This window comes from Meriones unguiculatus, chromosome 11 (genome assembly GCF_030254825.1).
Source record: "Meriones unguiculatus strain TT.TT164.6M chromosome 11, Bangor_MerUng_6.1, whole genome shotgun sequence".
In the NCBI taxonomy this organism is placed as follows: domain Eukaryota; kingdom Metazoa; phylum Chordata; class Mammalia; order Rodentia; family Muridae; genus Meriones; species Meriones unguiculatus.
The window spans coordinates 19,002,423-19,025,111 of record NC_083359.1 but is presented as its reverse complement, the minus strand read 5'-3'; the positions used below and the strand labels follow the sequence as shown (position 1 = coordinate 19,025,111).

General features: G+C 49.7%; 2 protein-coding genes across 6 annotated transcripts; one reads left to right on the top strand and one right to left on the bottom strand.

Moving 5' to 3' along the window:
• The first annotated feature begins 696 nt into the window (after positions 1 to 696).
• Positions 697 to 18,670, top strand: Phykpl (5-phosphohydroxy-L-lysine phospho-lyase). Of its 4 annotated transcripts, none has more exons than XM_021638891.2 (13): positions 697 to 823; positions 1,449 to 1,567; positions 2,662 to 2,821; positions 6,129 to 6,203; positions 6,753 to 6,840; positions 6,918 to 7,034; positions 8,013 to 8,095; positions 8,263 to 8,488; positions 13,672 to 13,826; positions 14,069 to 14,158; positions 14,900 to 15,030; positions 16,165 to 16,233; positions 18,460 to 18,670. In XM_021638891.2, the coding sequence occupies exons 1-13, from the start codon at positions 765 to 767 to the stop codon at positions 18,492 to 18,494; spliced, it is 1,407 nt and encodes a 468-aa protein (XP_021494566.1). In that variant the 5' UTR covers positions 697 to 764; the 3' UTR covers positions 18,495 to 18,670. The 4 variants fall into 4 exon arrangements, with proteins under 4 accessions (XP_021494566.1, XP_060219730.1, XP_021494567.1 ...); XM_060363747.1 differs by lacking the exon at positions 18,460 to 18,670 and adding an exon at positions 16,749 to 16,829 and having other exon boundaries at positions 16,165 to 16,250; XM_021638892.2 differs by lacking the exon at positions 18,460 to 18,670 and having other exon boundaries at positions 6,918 to 6,992; positions 16,165 to 16,657.
• On the bottom strand, positions 16,505 to 22,340 carry Hnrnpab (heterogeneous nuclear ribonucleoprotein A/B). 2 transcript variants are annotated; one of them, XM_021638893.2, is made up of 8 exons: positions 22,135 to 22,340; positions 21,803 to 22,049; positions 20,909 to 21,077; positions 20,092 to 20,250; positions 19,831 to 19,962; positions 18,225 to 18,327; positions 17,385 to 17,525; positions 16,505 to 17,114 (listed from the first exon to the last, which is right to left on the bottom strand). In XM_021638893.2, the coding sequence occupies exons 2-8, from the start codon at positions 22,024 to 22,026 to the stop codon at positions 17,044 to 17,046; spliced, it is 999 nt and encodes a 332-aa protein (XP_021494568.1). In that variant the 5' UTR covers positions 22,027 to 22,049; positions 22,135 to 22,340; the 3' UTR covers positions 16,505 to 17,043. The 2 variants fall into 2 exon arrangements, with proteins under 2 accessions (XP_021494568.1, XP_021494569.1); XM_021638894.2 differs by lacking the exon at positions 17,385 to 17,525.
• Positions 22,341 to 22,689: the final 349 nt, after the last annotated feature.

Below are 22,689 nucleotides of genomic sequence, written 5' to 3'. Positions count from 1 at the left end.
ATGCTCCTGCTGAGGGGCAGCCCCAAGCCTTTGTTCCAGGGTTCATCAAGGCAGTAAGTACCAGCGCTCAACCCCTGAGGGAGTATCACTGCTCTACCAGCTCCCTGACCACAGAGGTTTCTAGTCACTCAGTGTGCAAGGAGTCCAGAAGACCCTGTTATAGTCCAGCCTCTCAGCGGGCCTACTGGAAGCAAAGCCCTTTCTTTCGTGGGCCTGTTTCCTGCACAGTACCTAAGGAAGGACTCGGCAGGTTTCCAACCCTTTTCCTATCTGCCCACTGCAAGATTCTCTTCGCCTAGCCACGTGTCAAGTTCACCCTGCTTGGCCCAACACGAATCTCTAGTGATCTCGGTGTTCTGCCCCAGCGGCGGCCCCAAGCTCGCCTGCAACCTGCAGGGAACGCCTTCCAGGGTGCCAGTAATTTACCCCGACAGGGCGTCGCGTTTAAACGCAAGAGAGGGCAACCTGTTCCGGCATGCCCAGCCTCAGTCCAGAGTCCCTCTCGTCCCGGTGACCTGGGGACACATTCCTGGGAGAAAGCCCTCCGGGGTGGAGGGGAGAAGGGGGCGGTACGACCCTGGACCAGCGCAGAGTATCCGCGAACCCCAAGGGAGCGCGCTCGCCAGCTGCTTGAATAATTGAACGCCAGGGACCGGAGCTCCTGGGGGCGGGGCCGGCCCTGAAGTCCCACCCAGAGCGGACGTAGGCGGGCGGAGGCGGGGCCAAGAGCGCAGCGTCGGAGCCCTGACTGACAGCGCGGCGCCATGGCCGCGGGCCCGCGCGCCAAGGCCGCCACTCTGGACCTGAGACACCGGCTGCTCAGGTACCCGGTGCGGGCTTGGAAGGCGCCCATAGTGCCCGCCCGAGTCCCTGACTTCCCCGCCTCTCTCGGCCTGCTAAAAGCGACCGTGGGTCACCCCGCAGCTCCGCGGCGTCTCCTGCCCTGAGCGGAGTTTTGCCCCTGGAAGATGCCTGTCTAGGGAGCTGGGCCTGGCCGGGGTGGGCAGTCTGGTCCCAGGCAGGGTTAGGGGAAGTCTGTTTGGGAGACCCTCGGTGCCAGGTGGAGAGGAGGCGATGGCTGGTGCTTAGAACTGGAGCTAGTTTGCCACCACTACCAAGGGCAGCAGGACCACTGGGATGGCAAGGGATGTTCAGGGTTCCTAACGTGGGGGCTTTTCTTCAGGAAGCCATTCCGAAGCCTCTTTCACTAGGACCGGAGGAACTGTTGCGTGTGCACGCAAAACTGTGAGGGCCGCCAAGGCTGTTGAAACAGTTTTTTTCTCAGCAACTCGCTGCCCTGTCCCGTTCTCTTAGGAATGAGAAGCCACACCTCGCCCTGCAGGCGTATGTCCTTTCCAGAACCCGGGAAGGAGAGAAGGAGGCTGTGATGAGTGGTGCCCGCTCCCGGTCTTCAGACAGGGCTGTCCATTCTTTGCCTGTCCCCACAGCTCTTCCTGCAGACTCTTTTTTCCTGAGGATCCTGTTAAGATTGTCCGAGGCCAAGGGCAGTACCTGTACGATGAGCAAGGGCGAGAGTTCCTGGACTGTATCAACAATGTGGCTCATGGTCAGTATGAGGCCTCCTCTCCCTTGCTGAGGCAGGAGAGGAGGCTGAGGCCGTAAATCTGACAGCCTGGGTTGAACGGAACTACCTTCGGGGCACGTGAGGGACCCCCAAGTCTTTGCGAAAGTAGTCTAGCATGGCTGTACTAAACTAGGCAGGACTCAGAGGTGCAGGCACCGGGGTCCAAGTCCCACATGGAACTCCCAGCAAGCTGGGCGTATAACTCACCCAGCCATGACCACAAACGTGGCATGATCCTCTTGGCCCTGTGCAGGGTCATGAAAACAGGCCTGCTCCCCTCAGGATACTGTAGTAAGGCTCTCCAAGCAATGAGGAGACAGAGGCCAGCGGATCTCTTGAGTTAAAGGCCAGCCTGGTCTGCATAGCAAGTTTCGGGACAACCAGGGCTTTGCAGAGAGGCCCTGTCTCAGGGGGAAAAAAATTACTTAATCCTCTGAGCCTTGTTGCTCATTGGACGACAGGCAGGAATCAACTAGCACTCACTTCCAGGTGTTTTGGATAATTGCGTTAATTAGCGTTAACTTGCTTTGACCATGCTTGGCACTGTGGTGCACTCTCACTAACTGTTCTGTTCCTATGGCTGACCATCCGCCTCCAGCTAAGGGTCTCAAAATACCTCTCTAAAAACATGGGTTTTCTAGCTAGCACTTTTTTTTTTTAATAATTTTGCTTTTATTTTATCTGCATTGATGTTTTGCCTGCATGTATGTCTGTGGGTGTCAGATCTTGGAGTTACAGACAGTTGTGAGCTGCCATGTGGGTGCTGCGATTGAACTGGGGTCCATCTGGGGTCCAGCAGTCAGTGCTCTTAACCGCTGAGCCATCCCTCCAGGCCCTCTAGCTAGCATTTCTACAGGACCACCTCTTCCTTCTGCTGGAATCTCTCTCAAGACCCTCCATCCCAGAACCACCATCTCTGTGCTCCCCACTCCCATCACTAGCTCCCCTCTTTCCAGCTTGCCTTCGTTAACTTCACGAGGGGAGCCCGGATGGGTTGGCAGACGGAGCTGAAGGGGGGAGTCTGGTGGGGCTGGCTGAGTGGAGTCGGCCATGTGATGGAGGTGGCCCTCCTGCAGTCGGGCACTGCCACCCTATCGTGGTCCGAGCCGCACATGAACAGAACCGGGTGCTCAACACCAACAGCCGATATCTGCACGACAGCATCGTGGACTATGCCCAGAGGTTGTCAGAGACCCTGCCGGAGAAGCTCTCAGTGTTTTATTTCCTGAATTCTGGGTAAGTGAACGGCAGCCAACATGCCGTTAAGAACAAATTCAAAGAAAGTCAGCCATCATGTGGGTGCAGCGAGGTGAAGCTGGGGTGGGGTGTAAGCAGGTTGGAGCCAACTTCAGGGGAGGCTCCTGAGCTTCCCAGCCCTGGAGGTTTTTTTCTGTTGGCTCGTTTCTTCCTTTGTAGAGGACACCTTTACCTCCCATGGGTTTCTTTATTTCTTCCTCACGGATTCAGCCCTCAGGTGGCTTAGGAAGCTTAAAGGACCGTAAAATCAGTTCTGCAGAAAAATGTGAAATTATGGAAGGGTCCTTTTCTGAAGCAAGAATACAGAGTAATGGGCCTAGAAGCAGTGGGGGACCTGACCTGGCTGTGCTTACATGTAGATGCTAAAAACTCCTGAGGAGCTAGCCAGAGGAGAAGGAAAGAAGGGTGCTGTCACTCTGGGGCAAGTATTCTTGTCAAGGTTGGCCACCACCTGGCACAGCCTGGCAAAGGCCCTGTGGCATGAAGGGGCAAGGCATGCTTGGTGAACCAAAAGAGTAAGAGTGAACAGACCCTGGGAAGGGATCCAGGGCCACAGCCAAGGGAGAGAAGTTGTTTTTATCTTAAGCCCACTAGAGGCAGTTCAATCCCAGCAGAGTCAGGCGGAGCTCTGTGAATTCAAAGCCAGCCTAATCTACCTAGTGAGTTCTAGGATAGCCAGGGCTACATGGAGAGACCCTGTCTCAAAAAAAAAAAAAAACAAAAAACAAAACACTAGAGAGCTATAGATCATGGGGGATGAGGCTTGGGGTTTTTGTTTGTTTCCTGGTGCTGATGCGTGTTTGATATTTGTTTTTAATATGTGTGAGTGTCTGTCTGCACCTATGTCCATTCACTGTGTGCATGTCTGATGCCTGTGGAGGCCAGAAAGTGGTTTCAGATCTCCTGGAACTGCAGTCATAAAGGGTTGTGAGCTGACATGTGGGGCTGAAAACAGGACCTCTGGAAGAGCAGCCAGTGCTCTTCACAGCTGAGCCATCTCTCCAGAACCCCAATAAGGAGTTTTCATCAGGAAGGTGATGCTCTCAGGATGGGGAGGGCAGGAGTGGCTAGCGTTAGGAACTTGCACTAGCAATGGCAGTGATGACAGAATCAGGGAGATGACCACCACGTGTGTGAATGAACATCCTGACAAATAGCACTTGCATTAGAGTAACAACCACAGGTGCCACCACCATTTCGTCTCCAGTCTCCTGGAGTAGAATTCACCTTCGTCATTTTCCATCCCTAGCACTGCAGTAGTACAAAGCGGGGGAGGGGAGGAAGTGGGGAGCCAGCTTGGAGAAGAAGAGCCTAGCCTGGAAGCTGTCTGTGAAGAACAGGGAGTTGGGCACGGAGGGGGGGGGGGTGGTCCTGTTGTCTCCCTCCACCAAGTCTCTTCGTGACTTTATGGGACTTTATGTTGCCAAGTCCTGTGACCTCTGCTCCCTTGCCCGTTTCTCAGCAGTTTGACAGCTGTCATCCTCCCTACAGATGATTTTTCTTCTGTTTCCAGGCTCTGATGTGTACCAGCTGCCAGGGCCGCTTCTCCTCTGTTCTGTGGGCAGGACCTACCTTTCCTTTTTGTCCCTTCTGTGATTCCATCTATCTGCTTGGAAATAAATGTCATCCATCCATGTGCTGGTTACTCAAAAGTCTGTATCACAAACCCACATGTTGGAGCTGGAGAGATGGCTCCACAGTTAAGAATAGTGGCTGCTTTTCCAGAGGACCCAAGTTTGACTCCCAGTACCTACATGGGAACTCACAACCCTCTAAAACTACATGTCCAAAGAGCCCAATGGGCACCACGTCATGCAGACATACATACAGGCATAAAATACACATAAAATACATTTTTTAATTGCAATGGGGGGTGGAGAGATAGCTCAGTGGTTAAGAACAACACTTGATGTTCTTGCAGAAGACCCAAGTTCAGTTGGCAGCACCCACATCAGGGGGCTTACAACCTCCTGTCACTCTACATCAGTGCCCTCTTCTGGCCTCCTTTGGCACTGCACAAACAAAACCCCCACATAGACACACATTTGCATAAAAATAAAAGATTTTTTTTTAAACCCCAGATGCCTCCCATGTTTTCCACTTAAGGTTCTAAGTAGACCTGACAGGCATCTCCAACTCCATATATTCAAAAGCAACCAAGAATTGTCTTCTCCTGGGCATGTTGGCACACACCTTTAATCCCAGCGCTTGGGAGGCAAAGGCAGGCAGGATCTCAGTGAGTTCAAGGCCAGCCTGGTCGACACAGTGACTTTTAGGCCAGGCAGGGAAACAGTGAGAACCTATTGAAAAAAAAAGATTTTTTTAAATAAAAAGATAAATAGAGAACTGCCTTCAACCAATGCCTTTGTGAGACCACAGTACTGGTTCTCCCTGATGCCCTGTCCCCCCTCACCCCACACACACCATCCACACACTATCCTACCTGTTGGTGCTTGGAAGAAACCACACACAGCCCTACCCCAGGATCTCCCTTAGCTTATCCCCATGATTCTCTCACTGGCAGCCTCCCGAGCCTCCTCACTCCCTCCTCCTTCCCTTCTATTCAGCCCTGGGAGTATGGTCTCCCTTCAGCTTCCTTGTCCTGGCTTCCTTCCCAAGGTTGGTTGAAGATACCAAACAGAAAGGGGCCTGTGTGTTCATTCCAGAGTCCTAGATTCTTCCTTGGGATTTAGGACAAGTATTAACTCTTTGCAGGTCTGTTGCTGACCTCACTGTATGGATGACTAGGGCAGCCATAACACACAGTTGCAGACTTGGGGTTTAACTGTTTTCTCAGGCTGGCATGGTGGTATGTGCCTTTAAACCCAGCACTTGAGAGGCAGAGGCAGGGAATCTATGAGTTTGAGGCCAGTCTGGCCACATAGTGAGTTCTAAGGCAGCCAGGGCTATGTAGAGAGATCCTATCTCAAAGAGAAAAGGAAAATAAAGAAAAATAAATGTATTTTCTCAGCCGGGTGCAGTGGGGCACACACTTAGAATCCTAGCACTCAGAGAGGCAGAGGCAAGTGGATCTCTGTGAGTTTAAGGCCAGCCTGGTCTACAAAGTTAGTCCAGGACAGCCAGGGTTATACAGAGAAACCCTATCTTGAAAACAAACAAGATGAATACATCAGAATGTAAGCTTTGAGAGGGCTTCTGTTTTCACCCTGCCCCTGATGCACAAAAGGTACTAGATGTTTGCTAAGGGAACCGTGTCCTGAGGATGCTCTTGATGCCGGAAGTGCTTGAGTGGTAGTCTAAGACACGCCTGTATTTTCTGCCACAGGTCAGAAGCCAATGACCTGGCCTTGAGATTGGCTCGCCAGTATACAGGACACCAGGACGTGCTGGTGTTAGACCAGTAAGTACAGCTCAAAGCCCTGCTTCTCCAGAGCCTGGGCTCCACAGTGCTGTTAAGGGTCAATGACGTTCTGACCTTGGGGCCTTAAGTGGGGAGGAGGAGGACACTTCAGTAGCAGGGACAATGGAAACCAGTGAGGCCTGAAAACCAGATCCCAATGACACCTCCCTGAAGCCCACCTTTCTGAGAGCAGCTAGGGAGTGAAATAAGCCCACAGCATTCGGAGATTCAGCTGACTGAGCCAGAGACCAAAGGGCACTAGAACTGAGTTAAGATTTAAGATGCATTAGAACCCTATGCCCCAACTTTACAGGGGAGAAAACTGAACCTAGAGTTGGTCAGACAATTAGAATTGACATGCCAGTAAGTGGCCTTGCAGGAAACCACTCCAAGCCTGCACTCATCCCCAGCGCAAGGACTTGGCACCTGAGTCAGAAGATTGCCTTTCCGTCTTTTGTCTTCAAAAGTGGTAGACAGCAGTTAGAGCTAGGCCAGGGAATAAATGCCATCATTTACCAGAGCCTAAGCCCATATCCTCCTTCTCCCTAGTGCTTATCACGGTCACCTGAGCTCCTTAATCGACATCAGCCCCTACAAGTTCCGGGACCTGGATGGCCAGAAGGAATGGGTCCATGTGGTAAGCATCCCTACCATCAGCAACAGATCAATTTCCACCCCCAAGCCTGGATGACATGGCAGTGTCTCTCCCTACAGGCTCCTCTCCCAGACACCTACCGGGGCCCTTACCGGGAGGACCACCCCAATCCAGCAGAGGCCTACGCCAACGAGGTGAAGCACGTAATCAGTAGTGCACAGAAGAAAGGCAGGAAGGTAACCACACCTTCACCTGAGCAATTTAGTGAGATCCTGCATAAAATGATTTTTAAATTTTAAAAATTATTTTAGTATTTTGTGTGTGGGGGCGTTTTGCCTACAGGTATGTCTTTGCACCATGTGTGTGCAGTACCCTTGGGATCTAGAAAAGAAAATTGAATCCCCAGGTACTAGAGTTACAGATGGCTATGAGCCACCATATGGGTGCTGGGATTTGAACCCAGGTCCTCTGGAAGAGCAACCAGTGCTCTTAACCACTGAGCCATCTCTCTCCAGCCCTGGAATTTTTTAAAAAGTAAAAAGAAGGGTGGAAAGCCTGGTGTGGTATAACATACCTTTAATTGGATGTCTGAGTTTGAAGCCAGCCTGGTCTACACAGTGAATTCAGTACAGCCAGGGCTACACAGAGAAACCCGGTCTCAAAAATACAAAAAATAAAAAATAAATTAATATGGAAAAAGCAATTTCCCATTCCATCAGCTGTCCAGTGTGCCAGAGAGGCCTCCAAAAAAGCCCTAAGGCAGAACACCTTGCGGAAATCATGCATGGGTGAAAGGTTTTATGCTGAACAGATATAACCTCAGTGTCTGAAGTATCCTCCTGAGGTCAATATGAAAAAAAGGAAGACATAAAACAGCATCTTCAGTAGCAGGGGACAAGAAGTAGCCTCAGAAATGTGACCGCCATGAGACAGTGGTGTCAGAGATATGTTAAAGGGTAGTGTAATGATGGAGTCACATTTTTGTTCTGGGCAGGATGAGGCTGATGCTGGTCACCACATAGGGACAGGGGAAAAAAGGTTTATGATGTGGGGGCAGGGGTGCATGGGTGAATTTAGTTGACTGGAGCAAAACCAAGTACAAGGGGATAGAGGCATGAAGAGGGTGAGTCACACCCTCAGATGTGACATAGCACCCCCCAAAGGAAGGGTTAATCAACATTAGTAAGGCACCCTGAACTCTGTCTCATCCACAGATCGCAGCCTTCTTCGCCGAGTCTCTGCCCAGTGTTGGTGGGCAGATCATTCCCCCGGCTGGCTACTTCTCCCAGGCGGCACAGTGAGTAGATGGGCAGGCTCTGCCCAAGGGAGGACAGGCTATCATTGGGTCCTGAGGTCAGTTCCAAATTCCAACTACAGTCTGGCCTGATTGCCAGAAGTTTCTGAAACGAAACCCTTAAATAGTGGCCCAGAGAAGGCAGCCATATGCCCATCTGTCCTCCACAGGCACATACGCAGGGCCGGAGGGCTCTTTGTGGCAGATGAGATCCAGGTTGGCTTTGGCAGAGTAGGCAAGCACTTTTGGGCCTTCCAGCTGGAGGGGGAAGACTTTGTCCCCGACATCGTCACCATGGGCAAGTCCATCGGCAATGGTCACCCTGTTGCCTGCGTGGCCACTACCCAAGCTGTGTCGAGGGCATTTGAAGCCACAGGTGTAGAATACTTCAACACGGTGAGTAAAGCTGCAAGATAAGGGCTCTGTTGGTTGCCACTTAATCGCCATATCCTTAGTGAAGGCTGCAGGGCTGTCACTGTGTCCAGCACGTCCTCTGGGTAGTTACAAATCAGGTCAGGTTTTTTGTTTGTATGTGACAGATAATCAGTATGTAGCCTGACTAGCCTGGAACTCACTGTGTAGAACAGGCTGGCCTCAAACTCACAGAGATCCATCTGCCTCTGCCTCTCAAATGCTAGAATTAAAAATGTGTGCTATCACACCTGGCCCAGGTCAGTTTTTTTTTTTTTTTTTAATAATGTAAAACCTCTTTCAGAATTAATGTGAATCCAAATCTGTCACAGAAAAGGCTGTATAAGACACACAGAATGCAAGAGCCCCTTTCATTCCAGGAGAAGCTGCCTACCTGTGGCAGCTGCTGAAGTAGAAAACTGAGGAACATGAGAGGCTTGGTCAGCCTGGGAGACTGTCCTTGTCATGGACAAGGAATGTCATGGACAGAAAGCCTTTGGCCTGTCCTTGGAGCACAGGCCCGGGCTTTCCTACCTGAAGCTGACACACCAAGCTCAGTGGCTCGGAGACAGCAGGCGCAGGGTGGGTGCAGCAGCAGATCCTTGGCTGCACAGAGACCGTCAGTAATCCTGAAGAGAGAGAAACTACTCGAGGGGTGTGCTGCTTGGCTTTCCTATTTTTGTCTTTTGTTTCAAAGAGCTGGTGATCAAACCCAGGCCTATTATTGCTTTGCAAACGCTCTACCACTGAGCCACCCTGACTCCCAAGAAAGGGTTTCCTTCACACAGAGATGAGGTCTGAAGCTCCCTGTGGAAAAATCTCTGGCCATCAGTGAAGAGAAGAAAATGGAGTTAGGAGATTGGATCTGGCCAAAAGCAAGAAAGGGTACTCACTATGACTTCCACCAAAAGCTGTTTGAATTTTTAGGGAAGTCAGCATTTGGCAAAATGTCAGACAGACAATGAGGGTCACTGTACGCAAGGGAAGTAGCATCCGATCTGGTGCTTTCGGTAGACTTCACTTTGTGCCTGAATGACAAACAGCCACTGCCCTGAGTGGGCTTCATGTCAGGGCAAGACACACTCATAGACTGTGACACTGGAGAGCCTAGCTTAGTGGACATGGTCTGCTGTGACAGCAGAATGGACACCCAGACAGGAAGTAGACACAGGGCTGAGGGATAAGTAAAGGAGACTGAAGTCAGGAGCAAAATCTGTAGGTGAGTAGTGGTTAGCAGCTGCGGGGGGGGGGGGGGGGGAGGCTTGTTACCTGGAGGGCAGGTGGCCCAATGGGGCCTGACTATGCTCTCCTAAATGCATAAGCTAAATTCAGCCCTTGTCCCTTTCTAGCCCTCCTCTAGTTAGCTGGGTACTTGGTTATTTTTGTTAAGGCTTTTACATTTATTTGTTTGTATACGGGGGTCTATGTGGCTACTCGTGTGGAGGTCAGAACACAGCTTTCAAGGGTCATTTGTTCCTTTTATCTAACGCAGTCCACCACACTTGGCAACAGGTACCTTAACCCGTTAAGCTACCTCCCTGGCTCTATTTGGTTACTGGTAAACTCACAAGCAGCTTTCACCTTAGATTAAAAAAAAAAAAAAAAAAAAAAAATAGGACCCTCCGCCAGGCAGTGGTGACACACACCTTTAGTCCCAGTGCTTGGGAGGCAGAGGTCAGCCAAGTCTACATAGGGAGTTCCAGGACAGCCAAGGCCACACAGAGAAAGCTTGTCTCAAAGGAGAAAAAGAAGAAGAAAAAAATTAGGATCCTGACTCTACCTTGCATTACCCTGCTGTTTGTACCCTGACTGGTGACTCTGAACCCAAGTTGGTTGTTCTAATGGCTTTTTTTATTTTCCTTGAACCCTCTCATAATGCATGTGAACTCGGGATTTTATGGGTTTTCACCTGACATATTACCAAGACCCATTTATATTGTTTGCCACTCTCGTTTTCCCTCTTTTACAACATTCCCATTTGACTCATCCATATCTGTTGGTGTGCTTTGAGGCTCTTCTCTGTGCTACTGTGAAAATTTTTTAACAGTCTGTTCTCCCTGTGCAGAAAGATCAGTTACAAATTAACCCAGAAGTGAAACTGCTGGCCAGAGGGTGTGTCCACTCAGTTTTAGAAGATAATAACATGTGTTCCCCAGTAGTTTACAGGTCAGAACAGCTCACCCGCAGTGTGCTGCTTGGGGACTGTTTTGTGATGGGCTCTTACTGTGAAGCCCTAGCTGGCCTGCTACTTACTCCATCTCACTTGAAACTGATGGCTGTCTGTCCAGCTGAGTACCAGGATTACAGGAGTGCCTCCATGCTCCAGAGGCTCATCAACTAAGCTTTTGTCAGTCAAGGGAGATATAAAATGGTGATCCATGTGGTTCTGACAGGCTGCTCCCCAAATTCAGATTTTGTGAAGCAAAATTTTTAATTTTTTATTTTATTTTTGGTTGGTTGGCTGAGACAAGAGTTTCTCTGTGTAGCCCTGGCTATCCTGGAACTTAATCTGTAGATGAGGCTGTCCTCAAACTTAGAGATCCACGTGCCTCGGACTCCCAAGTACTGGGATTAAAGGCATGCGCCACCACTGCCCAGCTGAGTTTTAATAGATTTACTTTATGTACTTTGTTCTGTGCTTATGACAAAGGACAACTTGCAGGAATCAATTCTCCCCTTCCACCAATGTGGGTCCCGAGGATGAAACTCTGGGCTTCAAATTTGTAGACAAAGGCTATTGAGCCTCTCTGTACAGTTCTCTTCCTGTTTACTGTCCACGGGTTCCAACCTCTTCTGGGGAATGATGGTTGGTCTGTTTCCATTCTTTAGTTGCTAGTGCTTGGGGAAATTTCTGTGTATATGCATTTGTGTGTTTCCATGGGAGAGACCCCTCCAGACACACATATCTAGATTAAGGTTAGTGTCCTTCCGATGTGTAGACTATATGTTCAGTCTACTGACAGTTGTCTTCACTTCATTTACATATTTGTGAAAAAACATATAAACATTATCAATCACACCTGTCTTGTTTTTGAGACAGATCTCATTATGTTGCCCTGGCCAGACTAGAACTCACTGTCGATCAGGATCCAAGTTCTGGGATTAAAGGCATTACACCACTGTGCTACTTGATACATTTGGCTTTTTACTTGAATTCCAGGGCTCAAACTCATGTCATCGGGCTTGCATAGCTGGCTCTTACTGAGCTCCCGGGCCATCTTTAATGGCCCACAGAGTTTTAGAGCTTTCTTTTTTTTTTGCTTTCTCAAGACAAGATTTCTCTGTGTAACCATGGCTGTCCTGGAACTCACTTTTTAGACCAGACTAGCCTCGAACTCAGAGATCCACCTGTCTCTTCCCAAGTACTTAAAGACATGTGCCACCACCATGTCCCCAAATTTTTACAATTTTATATGAAACCAGATTGGTACATGCCTTTAGTTCCAGCACTCAGAAGGCAAAGGCAGGTGAACTGCTAAGTTCTAGAACAGCCTAGTCTACATAGCCATAGGCCAGCAAGGGCTACACAGTGAAGCCCTACTTCAAAAAATAAATAAAAATGAAAAATACATCTTAGATGACCCAAACTAATTTTTTGGTAGTTGCTTGTGCTTTAAGGAATCAATCATTGCTTAATCTCCTATGTAAAAATAGCTATCTCACTACCCTGCGTGAGAGGGGCTTTCAATTCAGCTAAATACCTATAGGGCATTGAGTATCTTGTCCAATGTATAGGAATGCTCATATTTATCTATAGTGATGTTTCTGGGCTGGAAGTGTAGCTCAGTGGTAGAGCACATGGTTAGCAGGTACAAGACCCTTGATTTGATCCTAGAACCACACACACAAAAAAAGACATCTTTATAGATCAGGGCAGTGGGGGTTGCCCAAATATTCTGTCACTAAACTTTATCCCTTAGGTTGTCTTAATTCTCCTCCTCCCTCCTCACACACAATTAAAAACAAAACATACACAAAAACCCCATAAGAAGGCTGGGCATGGTGGCAGATGCCTTTAACACCAGCACCCGGGAAGGCAGGTGGGATCTCTTGAGTCTGAGGCCAACCTGGTCTACAAAATGAGTCCAGGACAGACAGGGCCACACAGAAAAACCCTGTCTTGAAGAAAACCCAAACAAAAATTGTAAGGGACATGATAGTTCAGTCCATAAAGCAGTTTGCCCTGCAAACATAAGGATTGAGTCCAATCTCCAGAACCCATGTAAAAAGCCAGGTTTAGTGGCATATGCCTGTAATCTCAGGAAGGCAGAGACTGGATTCCTAGGCTTGCTAGACAGCTAGCATAGTCTAATGGGTCTGCCTCCAGTGAGATGGTCTGAAAAAAAGTTCCCTGATAACACTGACATGCAAGGTTAGAAGATTAGGTTGATCGATCTCTCTCTCTCCCTCTCCCCTCTTACAATATAGCCCCAGTTAGCCTAGTTAGTCTACAATGTTGACCAGGCTGGCCTCAAACAAGAGACCTACCTGCCTCTGGAATGTGCTGGTATTAAAGGTGTTTGCCACCGGTCCTACTCCCCCCACCCCCCGCTTTTTTTTTTTTTTTGGTTTCTTAAGACGGATTTCTCTGTGTAGCCCTGGCTGTACCAGGACTCAATCTGTAAACCAGGCTGTCCTGGAACTCAGTGATCCAAACGCCTCTGCTGGTATTAAAGACATGTGCCCCCACTACTTGGGAGGCAGAAACAACTGAGCCAAATCCCTAGGCCATTTCAGCTTGTTTGGCTTTTCAAAAGATTTGTGTTAGCCGGGCTTGGTCCACACCTTTAATCCCAGCAGTCAGGGGAGGCAGAGGCAGGTGTGAAATCACTGTGATTTCAAGGCCAGCCTGATCTTCAAAGAGTCCAGGAAAACCAAGCTACACAGAGAAACCTTGTCTCAGAAAAAAACAAGATAGATGTGTATGGGTATTTTACCTGTATCTTTGTGTGCCAAGGGTATGACTGGTATCCAGAGGCCAGAAGAGGCTGGACCAGTTCTCTTAACTCTTATGCCTGGTCTGGGTTGAAGACACAGGAAGACAAGTAGAATTCATAGGGACCCCCAGGGCTTTGGGCCTGTAGCCTTCTCAAATGTCTTTTTGTGGCGATTTTTGGGGATCATGGCCCATTTGGCAGAGTATCTGAGATTTCTGTCCCCTGGATCAGTTTGGTGGCAACCCAGTGTCCTGTGCTGTGGGTCTAGCAGTCCTGGATGTATTGAAAACAGAACAGCTCCAGGCTCATGCCACTAAAGTGGGCAGTTTCTTAATGGAGCACCTCAGCCAGCAGAAAGCCAAGCACCCTATCATTGGAGATATCAGGTAAGGTTCTGGGAGCAACAGGCACACTAACCAAAATAAAATACCTGCTAGTAGTTTAGAACTGTTCCATTTTCCTACCTTGGGATTTAAAAAAAAAAGTGTCTACATCTACTCTCTACACGAAATTGGGATTCTGAAGCCCTCCATCCCACACCAATATTACTCCAGGGTGAAAGAGGGGTGGCTGAAGACAGGACAGAGTGAGGCAAGGACCATGGCTGTAATGATGTCTTCTCTTTCAGGGGCACTGGGCTCTTTATTGGTGTGGATCTGATCAAAGATGAGACCCTGAGGACACCAGCAACTGAAGAGGCAGAATATTTGGTCTCCAGGTACTTTTTCTTGAAATTAAGTTGTCTTCCCAAGGGACCATCTAGGCTAGAGCAATGAGCTTTCAGCTTTCTAATATTTGGCTGAAAACCTGTAGCAGCCAATCTGAAACAGCCACCCATTCTACTGAACCTACCTTAGCCATGAAAAAAGTTTGAATCCACCTTTATTCATTGTGAAATGTATTACTGACTCAATCCACTTCAGTAAGGATCAGGGATGTAAATTGTCAGGTATAGAAGGCAGGGCCTAGGCTAGTGTTTTAATCAGCTACCCTAACTGGGCTGTATATTGTCCTGGGTTTGACCCAGAACTTTCTAGAACGAAATTTGGGGAGTAAAAAAATATCATTCTATAGGCCTCAGTCACCAGTACCTAGACTAGGTGCTGGTAATGTGGAGTGGGGTGGGCATGCTGATATGGTAGCTTGGACTATAATAATCAGAGCCATTAAGGCCTGGGCAACTTGGTAAAAACCTTGTGAAACTCAGATTTAAAAAACTAAAAACCGTCGTGACAGCCGGCTGGATCTGAGCTCAAGGCCAGCTGGTCTGCAGAACAAGTTCTAAGACAGCCAGAGCTGTGCAATAAGACAATGGTAGGCTCAGCACAATCAACAGTGTACCTTGAATGGGGATCAGCTGATTGGCCAGGTCTCAAGTATGGTGGGTGCCTGTTTAAGGTTACCTTCAGATAGTTACAGGACACGGGATGAGGACTGTCTGTAAAGTGTCTTCCTGCAGGCTGAAGGAGAACTACATTTTACTGAGCACTGATGGCCCTGGTAAGAATGTCCTCAAGTTCAAGCCTCCAATGTGCTTCAGCCTGGACAATGCACAACATGTGGTAGCAAAGTTGGATGACATTCTAACAGGTAAGCTTGGAAGAATCCCTGTCGAGCATGTATCAGGTCCTGGGTTCAATCCTCAACACTAATTAGGTAAGACCAGTAACTAGAGCCTCCCAGCATGCACTAGCAAGCCTGTTACAAGATAAGCCAAGTTATCTTCTAGATCAGAAAACTTAAGTGGCCTGTACCACATGCACTGTCAGACATCAACATGGAATGCAGAAATGGACTTGGTGACCACCTATGATCTCAGCATTTGGTAGGTGGGATGGAGATCACACGTTCAAAGTAATCCTAGACTACCTACACCTCTATCATTAGAAAAAAAATAAGCCAGGTGGTGGTGGTATACGCATTTAATCCGAGCACTTGGGAGGCAGAGGCAGACGGATCTCTATAGTTGGGAGGCCACCCTGGTTTACAGAGTGAATTCCAGGACAGCCAAGGCTACACAGGAAAACCCTGTCTCAAAAAACCAGAAGAAAAGAAAATGCCCTCATGTTGGGCCTATGAGCAGTAAAACACAATTCAACCCCAACCTGATCCAGAAAGCCTGGGTTTAAGCTATTCTCTAAAAACCAAAAGGGGGAAAAAAGAAATCTCACTGCGCGCTTACACATGCACCGAGTATTGACAGGAACTTCATTTTCATCTTCCAAGCTAGAGACGTATTCAGCTGCTGAGTGGCTAAAATGAATAGCTGACTGCACACAAACTCTCCCCATAACCTCTAAATCACTCAAGAAGGTCAAGAGCAGCTCAAGGTCTCCCTCAATTTATTTAAGCAAACTACCAAACTGGAAAAGGCTATTTGCCAAAGTGTTGTTACAAAGCTCAGATACTGACAAAAAGAAAAAAAGAAAAGCCAGCAAGGAACCTCTGCTACTCCTATCATTTAACCCGTTAAGCCCAATCCCTAGTGGATGTTTGTAGTTGGTACATCTCTGAAAGGATTCTATGTACAGAACAGTTTGGTGACTTGACAGAACTGCTTTGGGAACCATCTGTGTTAGGGAAATGATGGGACCTAACAAGCCTGGATAGATAATTGGGCCTAACCTCTAAGACTATCGTCCCAGGCATCCTAAAAACCAAGTATAGCAGAGAATGAGGAAGCACGGTAGGCAGATCTGTGGTCATCTGTGGTCATCTTTCCAGACATGGAAGAAAAAGTAAGAAGCTGTGAAACACTGAGGATCCAGCCCAGCTCAGTCAAGCACCCTCCAGGTAATCAGGACTCACTTGTGTTTGGCCCCACCTCCATCAGCAGATCCCAAACACTTCAACTTGTATTTGCTAGATAGAAACTAAGGATGTGGAGCATACTATGTGACAAGATGTTCTCTAGATATGAAGACTATGGGCACAAAATGGTAGCTGAAAAGATGGAGTGGGAAAACAGGTAAAGGACCCCTGCTACAGGAGACCCTAGTCCCAGAGCATCTGGCACCTCCAACACTGGGCAAGGTCTCACAGAGCATCCCACACTCACCCAGGCTTGGGGGTTTTTTAATTTTTATTTCAAAAGCTTGGATAGCTTCAATATCCAGGTCGTGGCAAAATCAGGACACGTGTAAAATACCTTACAATACATTAGATTCCCAAAAGGTACCAAAAAGTACAGTAAAATTAACACTTCCATTACTGGAAATGTATGACACAAATAATATAAAATTAAAAGGTGAAAAAGGTGACACTGGTTTCCTAAGATACAGTTTACTCTTTACAACCAGGGTCCACAGGGTCCAGGCTGCAGAGCGGCAGCAGGAAGCAGACCCTCCAATCTAGAACACGGTAACCTGGTAATAAAATCAGCCCCCTAATGCCGCTCTGGCCTCTTGAGACGCCACACGCTGCCTACAAACAACTAGAGCTCTGGAATAGTAAACAGGAGAGTGATTTCTGGGGTAAATTTTAAATAAGATGCACATGGGACAGGCCATAAAAGTTTGCCAAGTTAAATTTGGTACATAATTGTGTTCACTCCGCGTCCAAACAAAGCGTGTGCGGTCGTCAGTCGGCCGCTTCTGCTGCCTCTCAGTATGGCTTGTAGTTATTCTGATGGCCACCGCGCCGCTGGCTCTTCCCGTAATTTGTACTACCCTGACCTAGGAATAAGAACAACATTGTAGCTACTACTTAAGTGTACATCTACCCAGTGCCAGGCGCTTGCCACACATCCTCACAATTTCACCTCTGCACAGCAACACCAGCTTCTCACACCTTACTGAGAAGGCTGAACTAGAGCTCCATTCGGTAGCTCCAGTGCCTGAGCCAGGCCTGTCTGACTCCAAAGCCCCTGCTGCCAAGTGGCCCCTGCACTACCTGACCTGCCTCCCCTGGGAGGAAGTAAGATGGGGCCTCCCTCTCCTACTTACTGTAGTCGTAGCCGGGCCCGTAGCCGTAATAGCCATAAGGCGAGTAGTCGTAGCCGCCATAGCCGGGCCCGTAGCCCTGCTGGTAGCCGTAGCCCTGGTTCCAGTAGTTGCCGTAGCCCTGATTCCAACTCTGACTCTGACCTGTGGGGGGAGCAGGGCACAGGGGCCCATGTACCATTTAGCACACGTAGGAGCTAGGATGGAGGAAATCCTGCCCTTTGGGTGGCGGGGTTACTATGGCAACTCAGGTAGAAGCCAAGAGGCTACTGTTCTGATATAGAGGGCCCTAGGCCCAGCCTTGCAATCCAGGAGGTCAGGATGCCAATTAACTTCACTTGGGAATACAGGAAGCTTACTCACACTCACTCAAATCACCCTCTGATCACCTCCACCCTCCCTTGGCAGCTTTGCCTTGAAAAAGATGCAGTTCAGGCTTTGGAGTTAGAGGGGCCTGGGATGGAAGGAGCTAAGCGCCTGGCACAGCTTTGCCTTTCTGCCCACAGGTATGCGTGTACCGAGATTCAGGACAGCCACAAAGCTAAGCACAACCCAGTGTGCCCCCACCATTCTTCCCAATGCAATGCAAATGTCCCCTTGGCCTGGGAGCCCCAAGCTGCACAAGTGAGAGATAAGGCTCTTTCATTCCGTGAAGCCACTGAGCCATAGCAGCACAAGCATACAGCCTCCACCCCGGAAAAACCATTCCTATCCCTGAGCTGTACCCACTTCACACCCAGCCCACCCACCCCTACCCTACTGCACAGAACACCAAGAGGCAATCCCAAGACAGGCATGAAAAGCTACTTGCAAGCAGGGAGTCTTCATCCGGCTTCCACTTACCTCCACCACTGCCTCGGTTCCCTCGATTGCGATTTCCTCGGCCCCCAGAGCCATACTGCTGTTGCTGATACACCTCTTTGGGCTGGGCAACCTTGATTTCACACTAAAAGCCAAGAGGACACTGGGTCAAGTCCTGTGGGACAAGCTCAGGGCCAGAATGCAGCAAAGACCTCTACAGTAGCCAATGCTCAGAAGTGGGCAGCCCACTAAGGTTTTTATTCTTTTCTTTTCACAGAAGATACTCATCCTCTTAACAGGACGGCAAGATGACCTCCACCTTACAGATAAAGCAAGTGTGTGAGGCTTTGTTGGAAGCCTTAATGCCAGCCACTCTCCTCTCTAAGCATTGGTCAATTACTGAGATAGGTTTATCCCTAAATCTGAACAGGACCCAGTCAGACTCACTTTAATGCCTGAAAACTTTAAAGAAAGTATAAATGCTTCTACTTTAATGGTATGTTTTAAAAGACAGTCCCGACACACTAACATTAAAGAGGGGGGGAGAACAGTGAAGATGAGCTGGGCATGACACATGCCTTTAATCCCAGCTCACTGGGAGACAAAAGCCTGTTATAGAGGGAGTTTTCTAGTCCTGGGCAGCAGTATGATGCCGTCTCAAAAGGGGGTGGAAGGATGCATTTTATCTTCCTATCAAGCTACGCCTTCTACTTTATCTTACATTAAAGACAAATAGAGTATTTACTTCTAAGGCCCACCAGTAAGTTTTCACTACCACAGAGAATCAAGGCTATTCCTACTACTTCACATTAGGGCACACCAAAAAAGAAAGCAGTTGTCCACTGGAATAACTAAGCATGCCCCACCCAACTGCCTGCTTTAATCCCCAACCCAAGCTTTTATAACTCCCAATGAGAATGGGAGAACCTTTCTGGAGCCCCACCCTACCTTATCTGGCAGCCACTCCAGTTCTCCAGTAAGCCACAGCCAGCCACACCTTCAACCCTCCTAACCAACTTGAAATCTATTACTCCACTAGATACCACTCCAATAACACGCCTCCACATTTGCAGTTACTAGGATCCCAGGGAGCTTTTTAGGCCTTGCAGTAAGGTTGACCAAATGGGACAAGAATTAGCAGCAGCAAAGCTCTGGAGCAGGAAGAACACCAGTACAGATGAAAACCTACTTACTGGTTAATGACTTCTATAAGATCACTGCAGGTCTCATAAACCGTGGACTGTACACTATTGTCTCATCTCTTAAGACTTAACCAAAAAATCTAGTCACAGGGCTTCTTTTGCCTCTTTTACACCTATTTTGGTTTTTATAACGTGCTTTGTGGGAACAATGTGATGCTTACAGAGGCCAGAACATCAGATCCCTTGAACTGTGGTTACAGGATTATAGGTGGCTGTGGGCCACCATGAGTGCTAGGACTGAACCATGGTCCGTCTGAAGAGCCAGTGCTCTTAGCCACTAAGCCATCGAATTCCAGCCCAGCATCTCCTTAAAGGACCGGACTAGCTGCTTTAATCAACATTGTGTGCTGTAGGTCATACTAACCTAGAGGGATCTTACAGGTAGTTGAACCTTAATTCCATACCTCCCAGAGCCAAAAGCGGGTGAGGCAGTTGTGATACCTTACCTTGCTTCCGCTGACAGTATGAAATTTTTTCTCCAGAACTTTCTTCACAGGATCTTCCTCTTTAAATGTAATAAAAACAAAGCCCCGTCTTTTGTTCAACTTGGGATCTATTGGAAGTTCAATGGCCTCAATCTGTAAAAACATTAGCAAAGTTCAGTTTAAACCTCTGGTACCCCAGAACAGATTAAGACCAAAGCACTGAAGGTGAGGAAACCCCATTAATACTCCATCCAGGCAAAGGCCCACAAAGCCACAACTCACCTCCCCAAACTGGCCAAAGTATTCTCTGATCTTTTCCTCTGTGGCTTCAGGGTTCAGACCTCCAACGAAGATTTTCTTCACAGGATCCTTTTTCATAGCCATAGCCTTTTTAGGGTCAATGACACGACCATCCAGCCTGTGTTCCTTCTGGTCTAAGACCTGTGTGAAACAGAATGTGCCAGAGTCTAACCAACACAAGTACACGCAAAATGGGCTTAATTCTCTCTGGAGCTAAGCTAAATGGACTTCCAACCCAAAGTTCTCCAAACCTCCCATAAAGATGATCACCTGAGCGCCTATGCCCCACCAAGCCTTGGGACATGCTCTGTACTCTTCCTAACCAGTAGTCCTACCTCCTTTTAATAAAGTAGCAGTGATCAAGAACACAGGGTCCTCTAGTGCCGAAATACTCACTCTACCAAGTAATTGCACGCACTTGAGATTTGTAGTCCCATCCTCATTTAAATTGGACAAAAATACCTACCCTCCCAGCAATCTTGAATTTTTAATCCCTACAGTAAAGTATTTAACACAACACCAAGCCCATGAATAGGCATATAAAAGATAGTAAGGGAAGGCTAAAAGCAGTACTCTAGCTCCTGCCCAGCCCACTACCCTCCTGCAGGACACTCAATACGCTCTTAAAACAATATGGACTGTAATCCCCCAAAATCACTCCCTCACGTAGTATCCCACTTAACCTGCATTATCCCTCAAAACAGGAACCTAACTAGGCTCTGTCCCAATCATCTTCTGCAGTGCACATAAGTTCCTTAGGATCAGAATCCTAATAAAGACTGCTAAATACCCAGCTTACCTTCTCCACACTGGAAGAATCTTTGAAGAGGATAAACCCAAACCCTCTTGAGCGTCCAGTGTTAGGATCCATTTTTATTGTACAATCAACGACCTCTCCAAACTTAGTAAAATAATCCTTTAAGTCTTTCTTGCTGGTATCCCAGCTCAAACCACCAACGAACATTTTTCTGAAAGTGAGACAGGGTCACCAATCTTAGAAGCGAGCTGTGACTTTTTAGAAAAGTCTGACCCCGGATACACTTTTGTTGACAAGTGCTTGTGAGTTCACCGTCCCACAAACCAGCCTGCGATGGCGCCCCCTTTCCAAGTTAATCCCTCCAGGGTTGCTCTGCCATCTCGGCTCAACTAGAACACACAGCTGAATAGGATTGTCTACCCACATACTGTGCGGGAAGAGAGCCACCTGGCCAAAAACGTAACCCATGACCCCTCACAAGTTTGAATTCGCGTGTCTGGCACTCATTTGCCTCCCTACGCGAGCTCCCTTTCCGTTCTTCCCCGCCTCCGAAGAACCTGTCCCAAGGAACTCTGGGTTTCCTGGGGCCGAGACCGCCCCAGGGTTCAGGCCGTGACTCCGCCCCTCGACCCGCCGCGCGCCAACTCCACCCACGCAGCCCAGACGCAGCCCTCGCCGCCCGATTCGCGGCCGGCCGCTTTTCCTCTTCCGGGGCCGCCCGGCCGAGAGGCCCGCTGCAGCCTCAGGTCCGCGCGGGCAGCCCGAGGCGGCCGCAAGGTCGGCCCCGCAAACTCCTGCAAACTCCAGGGCGCGCGGCCGGGCCCGCCGGCGGCCGCGCCAGGCACCGCTCGGCGGGCCGCCCGCCCCTCCCCCCGCCGCGTGGCGCCAACAAAAGACTGCCCCGGAACAAAGGCGGCGGCCCGCGGCCGCACCTACCCCGCGTCCTCCTCGTTCTTGCTGGCGTTGATCTGGTCGCCCTCGGCGCCGTTCTGGTTCCCGCTCGGGGCGGCCGCGGTCCCGCCCCCGGACGCGGCCGGGGCCGCGGGGGCCGCTGCCCCAGCGCCGGGCTCGACCGGGGCCTCGCCTTCGGGGGCGGCCTCGTGTCCGTTCTCGGTGGCGCCCGTGGTCTCCATGGGCTGCTCCTCAGCCGCGTCCGACATGGTCGGCCAGGCCGCAGCGGCTCCTGCAACGAGCGGCGGCGGCGCGTCAGGCTCCGCGGCACTCCCCAAGCTCCCGCCCACCGCCCGCGGCCAGGCCCGGCCGCTCACCTCGCCGCCGATGACGCCGCGAGGCCCTACTCGCCGCGGAAGGCGACGCGGGCTAGGCCGCGGTCACGCTCGCACCCCCGGGGGCTCGTCCGCGTCCGCCGACGCTGGCGCTCCGCTCGGCAGCTGCCGACAAACCAGACCTCAGCTCCGTCCCGCGCGGTGCCACCGCCTGACAATGCCAACTCGTGGAGCTCTTTATAATGCCGGAGCCGGGAACCACCTCGTAACAAGGCGTGCTCCCATTGGCCGGCGCGAACCGCCACTCACCATTGTCCCGGCACCTCATTGGTCGCTGACGCGCGCGCGCTCTAGATCCGGGCGGGCTTTGTCCTCATTTTAGAACGCGCGCGAGTCGCCGAACTGCGTACGGTTCCGGTCAGCGGCCCGGCACCCGAAATGTCCCCGGCGGCCGGGGACACGGTCTTCCCACAGCCCGCCGGCAGTCTGTCACCCCCTCCTTACAACCCGTCACACACGAGCAGCCTCGGCCTCCCGAAAGAGGAGAATGAGCCAGAGGAAGCCCCTAACCCCAAGGTCGCCCGAAGGAAGTAGCCG